General features: G+C 38.6%; 2 protein-coding genes across 3 annotated transcripts; one reads left to right on the forward strand and one right to left on the reverse strand.

The window, feature by feature from the left end:
• Window positions 1-220: 220 nt before the first annotated feature.
• Window positions 221-7,348, reverse strand: LOC131988763 (gap junction beta-4 protein-like). The gene is made up of 4 exons (XM_059353998.1): window positions 6,988-7,348; window positions 6,661-6,873; window positions 2,670-2,971; window positions 221-2,582 (listed from the first exon to the last, which is right to left on the reverse strand). Exons 1-4 carry the CDS (start codon window positions 6,991-6,993, stop codon window positions 2,240-2,242), a joined length of 864 nt encoding a protein of 287 aa, XP_059209981.1. The 5' UTR covers window positions 6,994-7,348; the 3' UTR covers window positions 221-2,239.
• Window positions 7,349-14,218: 6,870 nt separating this feature from the next.
• LOC131988312 (protein tyrosine phosphatase type IVA 2-like) lies at window positions 14,219-20,501 on the forward strand. Of its 2 annotated transcripts, none has more exons than XM_059353426.1 (8): window positions 14,219-14,350; window positions 15,217-15,352; window positions 15,443-15,568; window positions 16,552-17,318; window positions 17,426-17,518; window positions 17,811-17,941; window positions 18,486-18,560; window positions 18,732-20,501. In XM_059353426.1, exons 4-8 carry the CDS (start codon window positions 17,223-17,225, stop codon window positions 18,841-18,843), a joined length of 507 nt encoding a protein of 168 aa, XP_059209409.1. In that variant the 5' UTR covers window positions 14,219-14,350; window positions 15,217-15,352; window positions 15,443-15,568; window positions 16,552-17,222; the 3' UTR covers window positions 18,844-20,501. The 2 variants fall into 2 exon arrangements, with proteins under 2 accessions (XP_059209409.1, XP_059209410.1); XM_059353427.1 differs by lacking the exon at window positions 14,219-14,350 and adding an exon at window positions 14,725-14,990.
• The last annotated feature ends 605 nt before the right edge of the window (window positions 20,502-21,106 follow it).

A 21,106-nucleotide genomic window follows, 5' to 3' on the forward strand; every position in this document is an offset into this window, starting at 1 on the left:
TAATACTATTTCTTTGTGAGCTGTTATTGTGAGCCTAAATTAAAAGAATGACTTTGGAAAAAATCTCTCATATCAAGAAGTTTTGAGTAGCCTAACAGGCCTGAAAAAATATCTAATGTAATTTATATACTATGGAGTAGAGTCATTTTGTATTTTCAAAATAAAATGTTGTCTATGTTTCATTAAACATCGAAAAAAACAATCCAAATATACAGAATGAAGAACAACCATTCAACCACACAGTATATCATAAAACAGGAGACAATCTAGATCTGAATTTTAATCAGCATTTTTATTTTTGTAAGCAATTAAATATTTCATTATATGGTCAATAAAAACACATCTTAAACGAAACAATTGGACCACATTATAACAATCCAGTTGACTCATCAGCTCATCAAATTCCCAGCGGCATTTTGGTCCCTTTAGCAGAAGAAGTATGAACACGTAGAGCACCAAAGGCGATCTGTTTTCTCAGTCACATAATTAATAAGATATTAACAATGTGGAAGATATCAAGTGCTGCAATTTACAATACTTACACCAAGGAATTACATATGACATGACATAAGCGATATATTACTTTTGATTCATGATCAACAATCTATCAACAATGACCTGAAACACAACATCAGATTTGTGCTCTAAAATCTCCTGGATGTTTGTGTAGTGATCCATCAACATATTCTCATGAACAGGTGATGTTCATATGATTTTCATATGATGAAATAACAGTTGCTGTTTTAAACATGTTGGTAACTTTGTGATACAGAACTACTTGAGTTTAGCCCCAAACTACTTGGTTAAGCTTAGGAAAAAACAACCACAAAACAACAGGGTTAGACTTAAAACAACTTCCATATAGAATTAATGAAACAAGTTATAATGTAGAACATAAGAGAATAAGTTTCCAAAAGGACACAAACATTGGTCTTCTGGATCATAATCCTGGATTTGTGCTCTCCATCTCCCCTCCCATCCACTGTTAATGTATTCATGCACTGTATGCATTTTGAACAAGCATAATTTTAAGAAATAGTCAAGAAATTCAGTGCATTACTTTTCGGAGGAATAACAAAAAATAAACCCTATGTGTCATTTGTACAGCAGCTTGAAACTCCCCATATGTAGATTTGTAGTTACAACATAGTGGTAATAGTAATTATGAAGGATGCCAAGGCGATTGTAATGTAAAAAAGGCAGGAGGGATGGTGGAAGGGAGCACGATGGACTTTGACCCAGGAAACCAGCATCTTTCGTGCATAACTGGTCTCCGCTGAAAAACAACCCCATAGGTCGTTTGTAAATGACAGCGAGGCGGAGCATAGAACAGAGTACAGTACAGAACTCGCATTCGGGGAGGTTGGGAGGGGTGTTGGATGGTTAAAATAATAAAAACCAAAGTAAACGATGTGATTTAAACATCACTGAACTTCTATGCCTCACGTTTTGTGAATAACATACTTGCACTTGCGTAACTATGTCACTTCCAGAAGTCATGTCATCCTTTCACTACTTCACCTCCGGCATTTATGTGCATGTATTTACTGTTTTTCATAATGCCTTACCAGGTTTTTTTAGCCTAATCTTAGATCAGCGGTTTTGTAGCCTAAATTCAATGGAATTATAACCGAGCACATGTATGCATAATGACATGTGCGATATTTTTAGAGCTTTTGCTCCGCTCTGTACCCTGAATTGTTCACTTGGGTCGTTATAGGTGGTATTAACAAAGGACTGGTTCTGACATTTAGGTTGGAGAGCTTGTTGCTTTGTCTTTACACCATGTACATATCTACACACACTTCTGGTAGTTACGTCTATTTATCATACTCTTTCTCCATGCCTAATCATGTACTTTCTTACCTTAAGATAGTTTCACAAAGTTAATGATGTGTTTAAACTGCTAGGGGTTGATCTCCTGCCTGCACTTACTCAGGAAACCTGTGGGTTGAGGGTAGGAACCTATGTGGTCGTATGATTTAGAGGAACAGCCTGAGTAGATCAAATATATGGTTAAAAAATAGAAATGTCATATCCAGACATAGAAATACTCGCAGTCCTCTTCTTTAGCAGTATTCCAGCCAGTGTTGGAGATCCTTTCAACGGAAAGTCATGAATATTTCATGTTCAGCTGCGTCCCAGAATAACAGGATTTATCAGTCCTTTAGTTTATAACTCGATATCTTTTGGTCCTGTTGTGCTGCCACCCGTAAGAAACAAACCGACTTGTATAGTCCTACAAGGTGGTAGTCATACCACCTTCTCTGATCTTCTCCCTCTTGTTTAAGCTCAGCTGGCTGTCTGACAGCGTGGGGTCCCTCCTGTGACACTGGGACCTGGGCGGGGCCATGTTGGTGAGCTCGTGCTGCTCAGCGAACAGGAGCCTCTGGTTGTCTTGGCGGACCCTAAAAAATTTGGCGATGCGCTTGCCGATGAGATAAACCATCTCGCAGATACACATGAAGATGCACAGTGCGCTGGACACAACCATGAACAACATGAAGATCTTTTTCTCTGTCGGACGACTGATGAAGCAGTCCACAGTGTTGGGGCACGGGTCCAGAGAACACTTGGATAACCTAAAGAAAAGAGTAGAGGAGAATAGAAATGTAATAGCTAATCCATCCGGCTGGCTCCCATTATCATATTATTTTTACGAGCTTTACCTGGGCAGGTCATATCCGTGGTATATCCGGTAGAGAATGTAAAGAAACGACATGTCGAATCCAGCTTTGAAGACCAAACTTAGCAGATAGGTCCACCACAGCCCCCCTCTCTTCTTCCCAGGGTTGGCGTACAGGTGAGAGCCTTGGTGCAGCTCCACGTACTTCTGGTCCTTCCCTTCGCGGTATTTAACGTGAGCCATCACCATCAGAGACGGACAGGTGACAAAAATCAGCTGCAGCGCCCACAGACGGATGTGGGAGATGGGGAAGATGTGGTCATAGCAGATGTTGGTGCAGCCAGGCTGGAAACAAAGAAAAAAAACATTTAAAATACTTTTTCTATAATGGCTGTAACGTCTCCGATGGGTTAAATGAGTGATTGCATAAGTTGTCGTCTTTGTGCCAGAGATAAAGAACAAGGCACCTGGGAGTTTCAAAGAGGCAATGCTTTTATTTCATACCAGGGCTAATGCAACTGCCAGGAAATGATGAATGCAAAACAATAACACTGGTGCTGCCAAAATGAAATGTCATCTAGAGGATGTGATAAATGTTAGTATGCCTTTTTAAACTGGTAAAAAGCTACAATACATCTAAACCTGCAGCCATTTGAGGAGATCTGTGAACTACACATACATCTTAACAGAATTCCAACAGCAGAACTTTCCCGATAGACTTACACTCAAATATAAAGTCAGCATTTTGCAGTTGATTTATTAAAATTCAGATTACAAGCCACAAACTAAAAGAAAATGTATTAATAAAAGGTTTAGCAATCCTGTAATCACACTGGTTTTGCAAGTCCTAAAGAGTAAGCAAATTTCTTTAATAAGGTTTCATTTCCAGATGTGGGGTGTTGAAGGTTTACAAATTTGGTGACTCAAAAGAGATATATTAAAAAATAAGAAAAATGGAAGCAACAGAGCGTTATACTTTTAACTTCTAGTAAGGTTGTTACAATACCAGAATCTAAACTTTGATTCACTACTACTGTAAAAAAACAACAACAAAACAAAGCGATTCTCAATACCTAAAAAAAAAGATGAAAAAGTCTTAGGTACACAACATAGGATCATTTATTTGTATACAGTTGATTTTATTTCCAGTTGTTTCGTTTGTGAATGATTGGTTCAAAACTTAATATCAGATCTGTTCGTTTTTTTTGATACTATCAATTGCATTAGTAATGGAAACCATATCATTTTAAAAGTGGTATTGAAAAAGTATTAAGTATCTTTGACAACTTCAGTCTCTAGTAGTCCAAATCAATAATGTTTTTTGTTCAGCCTCCCAAACAACAAAAGTGCATTTTGCGTCTGATGTATCACAAATTTGTTCTGAATCAATCTGGACTTACACCCAGAAAAAACACTGTTTGTGTCCTGTGTGAAACCAAAAGTCGGCATAGACTTGACTTATTTATACAGTATGTAAGTTTACCTACATACATACATACTGTAACTCGATGTGTTTTCCTCAAACTGTAACTCAGGATGCAGTTTTGTTGTATGGGGATGTAATTTGTTTGGACACACAATTGCTTTTTTTTAGACTGTCCCTGCCTGGTAAAATCCCTTATCTTTCAAACACTACAACCACAAAGTTCATACCTCAGGTTCTGTGTTAAAAAATCTTTGTCAAACCCAATCCAAGATAATGCTGATGGCCTCATTAGGGGGAATTTTTTTAGACTCCAGAAAACAAGATCTCCAATTAAAATGACAGATAGGTAATTTGTTATTACCACCCATAATGACCCATATAAGAGTTTTGCGCTCTAAAAACAGCACACACATCATTACACATACACATAAGGTTCGCAGTTGTAAAAGAAAAAGGCTGCAATTTAATTGAATTTAGGCTACCACTGATCTAGGTTTAGGGCAAAAAAATATCCTGGTAAGGCTCACTGTGGCCGCCGTCGCTAACTGTGCACAGTGTCCGCCGCTAATTGCAAACAAAGCCGCATGCTAACTGTACACATGGTGTCCGCCACTGATTGTAAACAAACCAGCTTCGATAATCATGCACAGAGTTTCCGGTGCTTGTTGTAAACGGAGGTCATTAAGTGAACACATGCTGCTGCAGCACATACACACTGTACTGCTACAGAGCTAACTGTGTAGCTATTAGCACTATGCTACTGTGCAGCACTGCTGCTCTGTCGCACGTCACTATCGTCTCCTCCCACTTTCCTCCCACCTTGTTTCGTGACGCCGGACTGCACTATGAACGCTGTACCACCCACCCTGGACCCTTTCCAGTTCGCCTACCGCCAGAATAGGAGTACTGATGACGCCGTCTCCATTGCACTTCACTCCGCCCTCTCCCACCTGGACAATAAAAACACCTATGTGAGAATGCTGTTCATTGACTTTAGTTCAGCATTCAACACCATCATCCCCTCCAGTCTCATCACCAAGCTGTGCAACCTCGGCATTAGCTCCTCTCTCTGCAACTGGATTCTGGACTTTCTGACCAACAGACCTCAGTCTGTCAGGTTAGACAACCACACCTCCTCCACACTCACCCTGAACACTGGTGTCCCACAGGGCTGTGTGCTGAGCCCTCTCCTCTACTCCCTCTTCACCCACGACTGTAAACCAGTGCATGGCTCCAACATCATCACCAAGTTCGCAGATGACACAACTGTGATCGGTCTCATCACCAACAACGATGAGACAGTCTACAGGGAAGAGGTCAAGCACCTGGCGACCTGGTGCACTAACAACAACCTGGCCATAAACACCAAAAAGACCAAGGAGATCATCGTGGACTTCAGGAGAACCAACAGAGGCACACACACTCCCATCCAGATCTACGGAGCTGAGGTCGAGCGTGTCTCCAGCTTCAAGTTCCTGGGGGTCCACCTCTCCGATGATCTTTCCTGGGCTCTGAACACCTCCGTCCTCATAAAGAAGGCTCACCAGCGGCTCTTCTTTTTGAGGAAAATTAAGAAAGCCCATCTGTCTCCTCAAATCCTGGTGAACTTTTACCACTGCACCATTGAGAGCATCCTTACCAGCTGCATCACAGTCTGGTATGGTAACTGCTCCGTCGCAGACCGGAAGGCGCTGCAGAGGGTGGTAAAAACTGCCCAGCGCATCACCGGTTCACCACTCCCCACCATCGAAGCTGTCCACACCAAGCGGTGTCTGCGGAGGGCACGCAGCATTGCCAAGGACAGCTCCCACCCTGGACACAAACTGTTTACCCTCCTCCCCTCCAGGAGGCGCTACAGCTCCCTGCGCTCCAGAACCAGCAGGTTCAGGAACAGTTTTTTCCCCTCAGCTGTCACCCTCTTGAACACTACACAGAGGTGACCCACCTACTGTCCTGTATCTGCCCACATTAATGAATATTTTTGACTATTTATGACCATGACCTTATTTATTACCATCCATTCATCTACCTGCACTGCTGCTTACTGTACATATCTCTACTGTATATATTTCTATAACTGTATATATCCTATAGCATATTCAATACATACCTGCACTATATTTATACTCTGTGTTCATATGTAAATACCCTGCACTTTACTACTCTGCACTTCTGGTTAGATGCTAAACTACATTTCGTTGTCCTAGTACTTGTACTCTGTTCAATGACAATAAAGTTGAATCTAATCTAATCTAATCTAAGGCAAAAAGCCGGCACAGATCTATCTGGCAATATAGTGGGACATTTGAGGGGCCGCACTATGAAAGGGGCTTATGCCTCGCCGTCATTCATAATTACTATGGCCGCTAAAGGGAGGACAATCTAAAATGTAAATATGGATCGTATGTTGCTGCCTGTATAAACCATCTATGGGTCTTTTTGAGGGGAGACCAATCTCACGTTATAAAGCTCCCTCCACAGCCAGCAAACATTCCGGTTTTACTGGTTGAGTCACAAGTAAACAGATACCGTATAATCTTGATAAAGCAAGCAGATCTTGTCACACTCATAAACAGTCCTTTAAAAAACCTTTAAAAAAAAATCTTACCTGTCGAGTATTGCACACAAAGTCTTTGCTCTCGTCGCCCCAAACCCTCTGCGCCGCCACCACAAACACCATGACCCGGAACACAAACACCATGGACAACCAGATCCTCCCGAACGCTGTGGAGTATTTATTCACTCCACTTAGCAGACTCTCTAGCCCCGACCAGTTCATCACTGCTGCTGCACTGGCCCGGCTGATAGACTCAAGTGCACCCTGGAATGAAGAGGAGCAAAGACAAGAGGCTCATGTTTCCACATCACTATAGAGACAGATCATACTTGAATTACTGATGATATCAACCTAAAAAATGCTTCTTATTGGCCTTACAATCATGAGGGCAAATTTAGACTTGCTAAGGTTAAGGATTAGTCACATGTATCTCAATGGTGCAGGCTGGTTACATAAATACTTGAGTCAAACTCAGCTGCACCCGAAACCCGCGTGTCTGACTTATTGAGCTTGCATGGGCTTGAATGAAATTGTTCATATCTGCCAGGAGAGGGTGGTGACATTTAGAAACAGAGTTTATCTCGTGTCCTCAGGTGTTTCTTCACTCTACTGTTGCAAACAGCAAATTGACTTGAATGCCTGCTGACTTTTTTTAATGCTTCATAAATTGGATTATGAATGTTATCAGGACCCTCGCTAATGAAAGTTCATGCGTCAGTAGCCGTAACAAGAGGAACACAGGCCAGAGAAGATAAAGCCATGTTAGACTCAGGCAGGAAAATGAATGTCTTTGTTAGCTGGTTTTCTGTTTCATTTGATTGTACAGATGCATAAAAATGTGGTGCTATCTTTTAAATGAAGCCTCGTTTTTTATTTTAAGTCACCGACAGGTTTTAGGCTATTTTTCTCCCATAACATGTCTTCTTTGAGAAAAGTGGAAAGAAAACATCCAAACCAAACATTAAGGTGTATATTTTACTGTATTTGATGCATTTGCGCCTGTAGATTTCTCCTAAATTCACTAAAAGTTAACGTTCTATTGCATCATGTAGTATCGCAAACTAAGTCTAAACCTCTTCTTCACAAGCATCGTTAGAAAGCTCCTACTCTGCTGCACAACATTATGTGTTTTACGTGTTCTATATTGCTGTTGCTATAAATCAGATTCAAAATTGTGTCTTCAAATCGTCATTTCTAATAAGAATGTTTTAAATCTTGAAAGGCCGTTTCCTCAAAATGAGTTTTTTCTCATGCACTGAGCCATAAATCTCAACTTCAGCTACACATACATATAACCAAACTTACCAGTTTTATTCCTAACTATATTCTGAAGTTTTTTACAGAGGGGTTTGTCTATATCATTCATACCCTGATTTATAGAACACAGGAACGTTTCCTAAATTAATAGGACATTATTATAATATTCTTTTTAATCCTTTGTGGCATATATTCAATTGAAAACTGTAAAAAGACATTATGATTTATTTTCAAACTGGTAAATTTTACGATTTTGTAAATAGACACACTATTATTGACGTCTTCTGTTTATTATTTAAGCTTTACATAGCGTTCCAGCTTTTTTCGAATTAGGTTTGTACATGCATCATTTTACCATTTCTTCAAACCATAGACTATAAAAGATTACATTTCCAGAAGAAACATACACATTTACTGCAACAAAAGACTTATACTGACTGAAAATTACATTGCAAATGCAAAAATTATTACTTATGAACATGAACTAACAGCTTCATGACCAGCAAACAAACCAGTTAGGATTATGCACATAGAATTTCTGAGAAAGTTGTCAAATGCTTGTGTCAGTCATGTAAGGTAATGACAGGAGTAATTGATACTAAAACTGTCCTCATAATGGTGTCGCATAACACATGCATAGCCTTTATTGTCACTGCCTGCCGACATATAACCATAATAGTATTTTTAAGTGTATGATGTTTTTCATTCTGCATTGGGACACAAATGTGGCATATGTTGTTTTGAAGTGCTACATGTGCCAATAGAGTCAACAAAACTTTAATTCCACCACAATTGAAGCTACATCTGGCTCAAACAGTCTTTTTCCAGCTTTACTCCATCCTGGCTGCTGTTAATTCTGTCCACCCAGCTGCTGTGTGTGTGTTAACAGTAACCATCAGCTGCTGTTTTTGTCACTGCTGCTGAATGAACACAGTGGGAACAATGGCGTGTGCGCAAAGGTAATAAGGTTCATGAATGAAACAGCCTGGTGTCATTAGTCCAGTATAAATAAACTTCAATCATAAACCTCCTGGCACACGTTTGGTTTCTGAGGTTATGTTACCTGGATACTGGCTAATGTGTGTTTAACAAATATGTCTTTGTCCTTGCAAACAAAATCCAATGTACACTTTCAGTGCTCAGTTTTCTATTGAACTGTGACTGTTTCCAAAGATACACAGGGCTGGCTTTATACAGACTCTTCTTCTTTGTCCATTATATAATATACACATTTAGTCCATTTGGTAAAACATAATAACAGTTATTTATTCCCTAAAAGCACGTAACTAATTCAGTATTTCACCGCATTTACACTCACCAGCCACTTTATTAGCAAACCAGGTGTACCTAATAAAGTGGCTGGTGTGGTCTTCTACTGCTGTAGCCCATCTGCTACAAGGTTGGACATGTTGTGTGTTCAGAGATGGTCTTCTGCATACCTTGGTTACTGTTGCTTTTCTATCATCTTCAACCTGTCTGGCCGTTCTCCTCCATCAGAGAACTGCTGCTTACTGGATATTTTCTCAATTCAATTAAATTAAATTCAATTGGCTTTATTGGCATGACGTAACAATGTATATATTGCCAAAGCAAGCATCAGAAAAAAAGATAACAAGATAAGGAAAGCAATATTTACAATAAATTATTATATTTAAAAGAAAAGAAAAACTAATAACAATAAAAGAAAGCAATATTTACAATCATTGAATTACAATCAACATATAATTTATACAATCTAACTTTCTCTTTTTCTCACCATTCTCTGTAAACCTTAGAGATGGTTGTGCATGAAAATCTCCAGTAGATCAGCAGTTTGTGAAATACTCAGACCAACAGCCATATTCAAAGATACTTAAATCACCTTTCTTCCTCATTCTGATGCTCGCTTTGAACTTCAGCATGCCTCACCATGTCTCCGTGCTTAAATGCATAGAGTTGCTGCCATGTGATTGGCTGATTAGAAATTTGCGATTACAACCAGTAAAGCAGGTTTACCGTATAAAAATACCTGGTGAGTGTTTGTTCCTGTTTGCTGTAGTCAGATATGAAATACTGGGCTTAAACTTCAACTTTAAAAGTGTATTACATGGCTCTGTTGATTACTTGTTTCTGATTGGTCAATTTCAGTATCCTATGGTCTCTTTTTTTCGGAAAAGCAGACAGCTGCTATGAGTCATAGACTTGCTATGGACCAACTTTGTCACTTTTTAAAGTCATTATGTCAAATATAGATTGATTTACTAAGTAGTTGTATAATAAGCAGGATAATGTACAGCAAGCTGGTCATTATTGTTAAATAGAGACCTTCAAGTCGTCCTGCAATATATTATTAATATAATTTTCCAATAATGACCTGCTTGCTGTACATTATCCCTTACTTTTACTTTTTTTTTCTATGCTAACAGATCTTCATAATATTTTCTTCATTCCTTTCCGCACAATAATCATGAAGTCTCCATAAATAAAGGCATATGGGACTTTTAACATCATTCTTTCTCCTGGATGGTTTCAAGATCGGATCAATGCAATGTTTAGAAACGAGTAAAATATTTAGATTCCACACTACAGGAGTGGCTCAGCACTGAGAACTTTTTGGTGTTAACACTTTGAACTCTGGATTAACTTAGTTTAGTCATATAGGCAAAATAAAAGAAGCTAAGAGGCTCTGACATTGACCAGACAGGCCGTGACTGTATAAAAATATCAAGTGTTGGTGTTGAATATGTGCAAGGCCAATTGAAAATGACCTCTATTGTTTGTTCGACGGGATATAGTGACAAATTAAACAGAGGAAACTATTTTAATTGCAGGAAAGCCTGTGATGTACCATTAATTGCTGTATATACATCCGTGCGTGTGTGGAAACTTTGAAGAGGGCTACATTCCACAACGCCTCAGCCCCAGTGCTGAATTTACGGTTTATAAAACCACATTTTCTCTTTACTGATTGCTCAACATCTTAAACTGTCTTAGTCATAGCAAAAGGAAAGGTTGCTCCCATTGTGTCTTTGGTTTTCCACATTTTGTTGGCAGAAATACCAACTTGTATCGTTTTGTTTTAGGGTAAATAATGAGAAGAACATCACTGTAACTCGGCCTGTGTTCAATTTAAACAGAGCTTGTTACAGTCTTTGTTTACCGTTTAGTCCTGGCTTTAACCATGTGACACAAGATTAATGAAATGAAAAACTTACCAAGTGCTGAAACCCGGTTCAAACAAAACCCAGTGTGTCGACACCAGCAGGAGAAGAACAGAAAAGTTAAATAAAGTAAAGTGAAAACTAGTTTAAAGTATTCCGCTGCTTTTTCTCTCTGTGTCTGTCTCTGCTCACTCGCCCTTCCCTCAGAAATCCTGCCAAACCAGATTCAGCAGCTGCTACGTCATCAAACACACACACATACATACACACACACGGAGCAACTCAACATGCTCTGTCTTGTCAGTTTGTAGGATACAGGAAGACTCCACTCCCTATGAGCCATGTAACTTTACACCTTATAAATAGGTAAAGAAACAGACACACACGCTTCATAGAGCAGGGTGACTAAACATCAGTGCTTGTGTTCATGCGTGTGTATAGGAAAAAGAGAGTAAGAAAGACAGAGAGATGCCACACCCTTTGTGGTGTTACCCTGGAGGCCTGTAGGAAGCAATGCAAATGTGTTTTTTTACAGTGAGGAATTTGTTTTTTTCACATGGTTACAGACTAACAGAGTTAAATAAATAAAGTCTATACTGAACAGTTTCAGTAACACGTTACTGAAACTGTTCAGTATGTATTAGAGACGCAATGAGTAGGATTTACCTAAAAATAAATCAAAGTATAGATTCACAATAAATGAATTTCTCTTAATCATCACTTTATCTCTTATGACCCACTAGAAGTGTGTGGTGGTGTTTGTGTCAGATCTAAACTAGCTTATTAGATGCTAAACTGGCTAATTAGATGTCATTGAGCCAGGTAGGCAGGGCCAACTTTGAATTTACTGTATACAAACTGCAACCATTAATGAAGCCCCCAGGCACAGTGCTTGGCTTTGAGGCCAATTTGACATTAGGCGCATTTCCATTAGGTACTTTTCCCTCTAGTGAGCCGCTTTGGATGTGGCTTGGGAGAGAGCATCCGCCCAACTTCACCAGTAAGCTGCTCAGGTAGCGGCTCAGAAAGTACCTACCTCAGGTCGGTACTTTCTGAGCCGCTACTAACTAGTCAATGCTGATTGGATACGGTTGAGGCGGTGATTGTGCGCTTGCATGCTTCATTTGCATACTGGACGCTAAGGTGTTAACATCTCCTGTTCTGGGAGAGACTACTGCGGGGGGACTGGGCTACTCATTAAGAAGGGTATGAACAAGTCTCCAATAACACCAGAAAAAGTCACTAGATTTGTTGCTAGTTGCTTTTTTGAAGTAGAATTGCTAGAGGGGTCTGAATAGGCAAGTCGCTAAGTTGGCAACACTGCTTGCCGCGTTCTGTTGTCACATTCGAACTCTGTTGGTTAGCTGCTACAAAAGTATCTCTATGGGAACAGAGGCCGAGTGAAACTAACTAGTGGCCGTAGCCAAAACACTCAGCCGCTTTCCAAAAAGTACTAGGTGGAAACACACCTAATGTGGCCAAATAGTGGAATTACAACTTCCAGGTTCGTCACATGATGCCATTGGACCTAAGAAAGACTTTTCCTCATAGACTTGCATTAAAAAAGACGTCTGTAAGTTTGGGTGCGGTTAAAGGAAACACGAGTGCTCTTGCTCTTTAGGCCCATAGATGTCAAACATTTTGGCTTCTTGTGACACTGAGTAACTTTCATAAGAATGAATGAGGTCCCTCCACCAGTATATCCAGTTGTTTTTGTACAGACATGCCATAGATTGTGTATAAAAATGGACGACATGGACAATGGACAAAAAAAGCGAAGTCAAAACATCTCAATTGCCCCCTGGTTGCTGGCTCCAGTATAGGTCGTAAAGCCCGACCACTCTATATTACTGAATAGGGCATGGGCCAGACTAACAAAATCCAAATACTCTTAAAATTCATGTTCTTCAAAATATTGTTTCTTTCATTTAAGGTAGTTCTTATCACACTTACGTATGCTCAAGTGTTTTTCTGATAAGTTTGATTTTAATTAGTTATTTGATGCCTTAAATAGGGGGTTTGACATCATGATTGACATCTGGTATTTACTTGGAATTGAGTCAGGCAGGTGTATTAAAAGGACTTATTACTGTGGCTCCACCACCAGACTTTGGATCAAACTTCGTCACGATTGCAAGTAACAATGAATGCAAAATTATGCAAAGTGCAAAGACAATGTATAAAAGTGTTCATAAGCTCTGAATATGTAGCTGTATTGTAGTAAAATAAAATTATGATATAAAATAATTTGTAACAAATAAGAACATTTGAGAAAAGTCTATTGGAAATCGTAGCCTTACAAAAAAAACATACAATCTTAGGCTGTCTTGCCAGCAGTAAAGTTAGAGGTCAAGCACCTCTCTGTAAATCACACACGAGGCTTTACTGGAAGATGCTACCCAAGCAACAACAACAACAACATAAATAGTTTTGTGTTTTTCTTTCTGAAATTCATGATTCAACAATTTATGTTTTGGGCTTGTCTTTGCTTTGTGCAAACAATAGATGGCAGCAACGACTTCAACATCAGCTTGACAGTTACAGTTTGCCTGTTTGCAATCTTATATTATACAGTATATTCAATAAATATTAATAACATGCTGCAAAAGCATGAAATAGCATTTCTGTAAAAAAAAAAAAATAATAATAATAAAGGAACAAACTGTGAAGTAAGACTTCGACTGAATATTTGTTTCAAGCGGTACAGTGATTTTTTTTATTTAATTCGTCAGAAGAGCTGGAGACAGGCTGAATTATACCGGAAATGTACTTACAAATTAAAACTATGCATGTATATATGCGTGATAATTTGATTGTATGTGTAAAGGAATAATGTATAATCATCATATTGTATATTATATATAAAATAACATTCTCAAGCTTATAACTTGTCAACATGATGAAGATAAATATATAAGTAATGATTTGTGTTTTTGATTGATAATGAATTTATATTTTTGAGGATATTTTATATCTGTCATATTAAAACACAGAAATTAATTACTGATATACATAACTATTTTAGTAAAAGTAATTAGTAAAAAGATTAAGATCAATAAGGAAGCTGGTTAAAAAATAATTGATAACTCATGGAAAAAGGGTAGGAATTAATATGTTTGTACTTCTCACCCCATTTCTAAACCTTAAACATCAAGTGGTTGACAATTTTGGTCATGATTTTTCAAAATAACGTTTGCTTTATTCAGTTTTATTTTTGAAACCTTCTGACCGGAAGTGACGCTGTGTATTGCGGCTAACTCGACAGCTCTGTTCAACATGTCTCCTTTGCAGACTCTTCTTTATCATTAGAAGCGTCTGGATTTTTCGCGAAACTACTGCGTTTTGTAAGTAGCTCTCTTAACCGTGTGTGTCAGACGTCGACATAGCAGCTTCTTCTCTTGTGTAACTGATGTTAGCTGTGTTAACGAGACTGCTGTATCCGCTGTCATTTGGCTGTTATTGAAAACCGGTGAACGCTTTAGCCTGGAAGTGTTAGCTTTCTGTTTATTCTGGGAACATGGTTGTTGACCTGGTTTTACACGACCTGGCTGGCAGCAGGGCTTCTAATGACAGATGGCGTTGCTGATAAGTCTAGTGAGGTTGTTTCTAAACCATTTTGTTTTAACCTTTGTGGTTTGTACAGTAATGCATTTGCCTTTGAAAACCAGCCACGTTAAGCTAGCTATGTTAGCTGGCTGGAATTTACCGTTAGACGTTAACGTTTACATTCACATACGTTTCAGATAACGGCTTTGCTTTAACGTTACAGGCATTCATATATTAACTATAGCTAGTTAGCTTCAAGCACGTTTGAATGCCGTACCGTAACTGTACCGTTAACTGTTAGTTAATTAAGGTCAGTAACTCGCAGGTGTGAAATCCTGTCTGTGTGTATTGATACAGTTGAGCTAACTGGACATATCAGCTGTTAAACATTGCGTTACTTTCGTTGGGAAAATGTCACTCCAAACTCCTTGAAAACAGGTAACGCTAGAAGATTTCATGTCACGTAATCTGCATTGTATTTGTTGGTTGGTGGATAATTCTCCTCGTGAGTAAACCGTTATGTACACGGGACAGCAACAGCTAATATGTTGGTCGCTTTTGAAAAAGGGAGGTTGATGTTTCAACATGTTATACACACGTAATTCAGGTAATGTCAGGCAACGAAAAGCAATAATAACACTTAAAAAACGTATATATGCTGCAGGTTAGCAACACGCTAGCGGGCCGTTGTCAGCCAGGACCCAGAAAAGCAGCATCATCATCAATGGTGTGTCTACATCCCGGAGCCGTCACATTTTCCTGTGTGCGCTCAATGAACTATCTCCTCAGCTCTCATCACAGTGAGTATTTTACTGCAACACAGTCCAATCTTTCTTAATACTGTGCTAACAGTAGCTACACATCAAAATTCGTTATTCTGTTTTCTCCAGGCTGCACATGTATGGCGTTTGCGAGGCTCGGAGGGGAGTTTTGCCAAGCCCAGCACCTGCTGCTTATTGTGGACAAGTGAACAGGAGGCATCAGCTTGGCGCAAACACTGCCATTGACGTGCACAGGTGTGTAGTACTAAGGCTGGCGACGTATTTTATTCAAGTTAAGTTGAAAAACTTGCCTTCAATTTTTACCATGTTACAGTCCATTGGCAGTAGAGAATGGCTGCACGCTGAGTCAGTGATGAACCAGCCAAACCCCTAGAATGTTTTGGGTGTTTTTGCTCTTGGCACATTTGACTCACTGTAACCTTGTTTTTCACTGCAATATACAAATCATGTACCTCTATGGAAACAGCACAGTCATGCTAGAAGTAGGGAGAACTCAAAAATGTCTGTGTAACACTGTTATAAATCATAAAAAAAGAAAGAATTGCCAGTTGAATTTCTGACATAATTTATTTTACAGAAAATGAAAGAATACACACACATATATATATAACACCTTTATTTCAAATGGCCATTAATGTTATTTACATTTTTATAAGCCTTACAACCTCAGAATATGTCACATGACTGTTGGTCTCAGCTGAGTCATTCATGGCTTCCCACTTGCACTGAGCAGCACAGAATGTAATGGGTTTTTTTTTTTTACAGAATCCGGTTAGCACAAATTATTTATTTTAGACATAATAAAACATTTTAAATTAGACATTGAGACTTTTTGGATTCTAATTAATTATGATAAATTTAAGCTTAAATTTGGCTACTTTAACTGAGGGAAGCATCCTTCGCACATGATCCATTCATGTCCAGGACCAGTGGAAAGTTGAAAAAAGTCCAAGGATAATGCCTGTTTTTACAGTCTTTGTCTATGATAATGCTGGAATTTTGGCTTTAAAAAAAATAGATAATGTGCTTTTCAAACCTGCCAGCCAGTTTTGGGATTTAGATGGTTAAGTATATGTCCATATATGAAGCTAGACATTCATGTAACCCAGTGTTTGCCTATAAAAAGACAGGAACAAGTGCATGGTATTAAAGGAGCGCAGCCCCCCTAAAAGCCAATACGGACGACCACCTTAATGACCGTCTCCATGTCCTCGTAGGTCCTTACTGCCATCCTGTTCAACCCATATGAAGAGAAGCCAACTTTCAGCCTGTCACCTGTCCTGGGGAGAAGGAGAGGCTTTGATTTTATCCCAGGAGTTTCCTTGCAGCTCTCCTTTCCTGCGTTTTTCTTTCTTCAACTCTTATTCATAGAATTCTTCTCTGAATGGGCTAGCAGACTTGAAAGGAAGAAAGGACAGATCTTTTTTCTGTCTTAATTTGTTTTGTGGGACTTTGAGTGTCCTCTCCAGTTTTTTTTATCCCAATCTGCTAGTTTAATTATTTTTTTATCAAGCCAATTTTAGTTTTTTCTTCATTGCCAAGAAACGTTTAGATTTTTTTCCTCCTTATTACTATCCCGGGATTTTTTTCTTGTCTTATTGTTTTTTTTTATTCAGACTCATTTTTGGCTCTAAAGGAACATTATAATTACAGTTTTTGCCCATAAATCATACGGATGCAGTAGTTAGTAAAATTAATTGCTAAGTGTTTTTACAATTTTGGTTCTTAAGCAATTTTTGTTTTAGTAAAAACGTTTTCTTTTTAAAATTTGAAACAATCAGAACATTTTCACTTCCTTTAAGACCTCGTCTGTTACCCTTTTATTCAAAGCACAGACATTTTCTGATCTTTTTTTTCCTGTATTGATCAACCTTTGAGGGTCTAAAAAATGAACCGACCGGCTCCAGTTGAGATATCTTATGACTGCCTGAGATTCCTCATTACGCACAACCCCACCAATGCACAACTGGGAAGGTTTATAGAGGTAGCACACATCTTTAATATTTAATTCATATCCTTCATTCATTTTTCTTTTAGTCATAGAGGAAGCAGCAGTGCCATGCTTGTTAAAACGTGTGTATTGATGTGCAGGATCTGAAGGCATATGGAGTGAACACCCTGGTGAGAGTGTGTGCTGCTACATATGACAAGGCTCCAGTGGAACAAGAAGGTATACAAGTCCTGGTAAGTGACATATATACACACCAGATTCAGCCAATTTATTTTTACATCATCTTCTGCTCAGTCAAGCAGGGATATACAAGATAACCAAATGTCTCCAGAAGCAGTTTGAATTATAGAGGGTGGAAAATAGAAAACAGTTTTCCAGATCCGGGAACATTAAGGATCCAGGAAGTGATTTTACAGAAACCTCTTAAAGCTGTGAAAGAACTGTGAACATAAAAATATATTATATCATGTTTACAATTGTGCTGCAACAAACTGATGGTCAAATAACAACTTTATCCCTTTCCAGGATTGGCCATTTGACGATGGTTCCGCCCCCCCAGAACAGGTGGTTGATGATTGGTTGAACCTGCTGCAGGCAAAGTTTAGAGAGGAGCCTGGCAGCTGTGTGGCTGTTCACTGTGTTGCTGGATTAGGACGGTAAGAACGCTCTCGATATGTCGAGTTATTACATAAGAGTGCTTTGCTAAGATTGAGGTGGCAATAGACTTTTTCTTTAATGTATTGTTATGAATGTCATGTCAATTTTGTGAATGTTGACTGCACAATGTAATGGTTATAGAATAATGACACCATCAGCGTTTAGATTGGTTCCCTATAAGCCTCGCTTTCACTATGCAAAGTGGAACTTCTAATCTCACAAGCCGTATCCAGTATTACAGCTGTGTGAAGTCCATGCTGCCAACTCCTGAGGAAACTATGCATTGTGTTTCCTAGTTTATTTGATCCAAACCAGTTGATGGAAACATGTACTCCTTATCCATTTAGCAACATTTGAGTTCTCTTAAAATCTGCTTGACAATTGAATAAAAACACCATGATGTCAGTTGTAGTAGTGTGTTGCAAAGTATCAGGCCTCCCTGTAGCCAGTCTGCCTCCCTAAAGCAGCCAGTCCAGGGAAAACACTGGGACTGTTGCCCAAGCAGATGTTTGCACGTTTTATCAATTTGCTGTTAATCCTCAGAGCTCCTGTGTTGGTGGCCCTGGCTCTAATTGAGTGTGGGATGGAATATGAAGATGCTGTGCACTTCATCAGGCTGTGAGTACAAAACTATGATTATACTGTTCACCATTTGTAGATTGTTCTAACAACTGTTCTGTCTTTTCATGTACCAAATTAGGTACCGACCCTGTAATTGCTCAACATCTGCCATTGTTTGTAGCAGTCTTGTTTCCTGTTTTTAGCATAATGTCTCTTTCATGTTTTCAGGAAGCGTCGCGGAGCGTTCAACTCCAAGCAGCTGCTGTACTTGGAAAGCTACAAACCTAAACTGTGTCTGCGCACCAAAGATGCCAACGGACAGAGCTGCTGTATACAGTAGGAATCTACAACCCAATAATCTTCACTGCAGCTTCATAGGAGACTTTCAAATTGTGATGTTTAATGGAAAGTCGACATGTTTAAGTAAATGTTTTTGGTGACATTTAAGTCCATGAAATATATTCAAAGAAATTCATATATTTCCCAAAAATTAGATGACTTTGTGTCAAATTCCTGCAAATCTGCTAAAAAGACATCCAGATGACTTCTGGCTTTACATGAAAAAAGGACCTAAAAAGATGCAGGTGTTAAGTTTTTAGTTCTCCTCTATGGTGTGTGTGATCTCACCTTTTTAAATGTGTAGCAAAAATCCCTTGAATACTGTCAGCGGCACTGTGAAATCAAGCAAAACATTCATTTCAAAGGTGACTATTTTAATTCACTGTTACAGATGCTGCGACAACAAATGCTAATGTTAACAGACTTCTGATTTAAATTTACTTTGACATTGGGATCAAACATTATGGGAAATTCTGTGTCAGCAGTATCTTAGACACTTGATTAATTCTTGTGATGTGAAACTGGTCCGCAGCTTGATATTTTGTTCTAACCTCCAACACTACAAATGCTGAATAAATAGTTGGCAGTATGTGCTTTCAGAGGCTTGCTGGTTTGTTGCACATCAATCCACACAGTGCTTCACACTGATTTGTTTATTCCAATACTTCCTCACTGACCACTGACCAAATCGATCTCCTGCAGCCAGAATGTGGTGCAGACAATAAACAACTCAAATACATTAGAAAGCATACAATATTTAAGAAATTTGATTTGTAAATGTAACGTATGCTGTATTAAACAATACAAGCTACCTACCTACTGTATGTCCCATGTCAGAGTCATATGCGCACAGTCTATTTCTCTTGAACAAACTTGTGTTGGCTGTAAATGTTTGACACTGTCCACAATGTCAACAAGGCAACAGGTCAATTGGTGAATGTATTCATAAATTAACACTTTAAGGTTTTTGTAGATTGTCCTGTTAGCTGTCAAGTGTAAAGAACATGCTAAAATCATCAATATGTCCTTTGTATTCCATGCTCTATACCTCCACTTTAACATACACAATGTAGTGCAACATGGTGTGTGATGGAGTGGCAGCATACAGAATGTGAGTCTTCCAGCTAACAATTTAGCATAAATTATATTTGTGGTATTTGGCTGAGTCCAGAATGTAGCTGATCAATAGTAGGCTCTATGCAAACACATGAGCACGACTATTTTAGATGGTAAAGAAATAAGCATTTAACAAAGTAAGAGTAAATCTTTAAAACTAATTTTGGTGCCCCTGGTTTTTCAACAGTGACCAGTTAAATCTACTAATGGGACAATCTCCTGATTACTTTCTGTATTCCTTTTACAACAACAAACAGGACTGTTGAGCCAGCATGGCTGCCACTGCAATCTTAGTGGCCATAGTTCTTGTCTATCTCCGGCTCTGTACCTACTTCGCTGTCTGGTCAGCTGTTTGTAAGATGATGTCAGTCTTTGTGTTGTTATTATTTTTCTATAAGTTTGATTTTCTTTGCCTGTACTCCTTTACCTATTTGTACTTGTTATTTATTTATTGATTTCTCAGTGTTTCTTTGTGAAATGTCTGTCTGCTAGAAAAAAAAATCTAGTAGTCTTGTTGAAAAATTAAAGTGTTTAGTAATGTAACCCTTGCTTGTTGCTGAAACTATTTTGAAAATCATCCTGATTCTAGTTAGATGGTGTGTCTGTGTTGTGAGTTTAGAAGAAAATGAGTTGTCATAATTCTATATTCCCTTTTCAAGTATTTGCATATATATATATATTATCAAATTCCCCAAATAATTTCAGATTAAGAGCCGCTTAAAGACAACTAGTGTAGGACAGATCAGTTTCACACTGAATACATATCAGTCAGTCTACATAAAGTCTCTGATCAGAGGTTGGCAACAAAAGGTGCAGTAACATGGACCCTAATAATCAGTAAATCCATAAAAGTACAAAGTATCAGCGCCCCACTCAGATTGTTTGATTAATTTATTTGATCTTTTTTTCATGTTAAATCTTGACCTGAAAGGTAGCTCAAGCTGCCAGCTAAATGTAGTGAAGTAAAAAGTACAATATTTGCCTCAAAATGTAGTGGAGTGAAGTATAAAGTTACATCAAAAATGAAATACTCAAGTAAAGTACACATACCTCCAAATTGCAATTAAGTGGAGTACTTAAAATAGAGTAAATGTACTTAGTTACATTCCACCAATGGTTAGAACAGCAACAGTAGATGTACTGTTTTG

This window comes from Centropristis striata, chromosome 16, assembly GCF_030273125.1.
Source record: "Centropristis striata isolate RG_2023a ecotype Rhode Island chromosome 16, C.striata_1.0, whole genome shotgun sequence".
NCBI lineage: Eukaryota > Metazoa > Chordata > Actinopteri > Perciformes > Serranidae > Centropristis > Centropristis striata.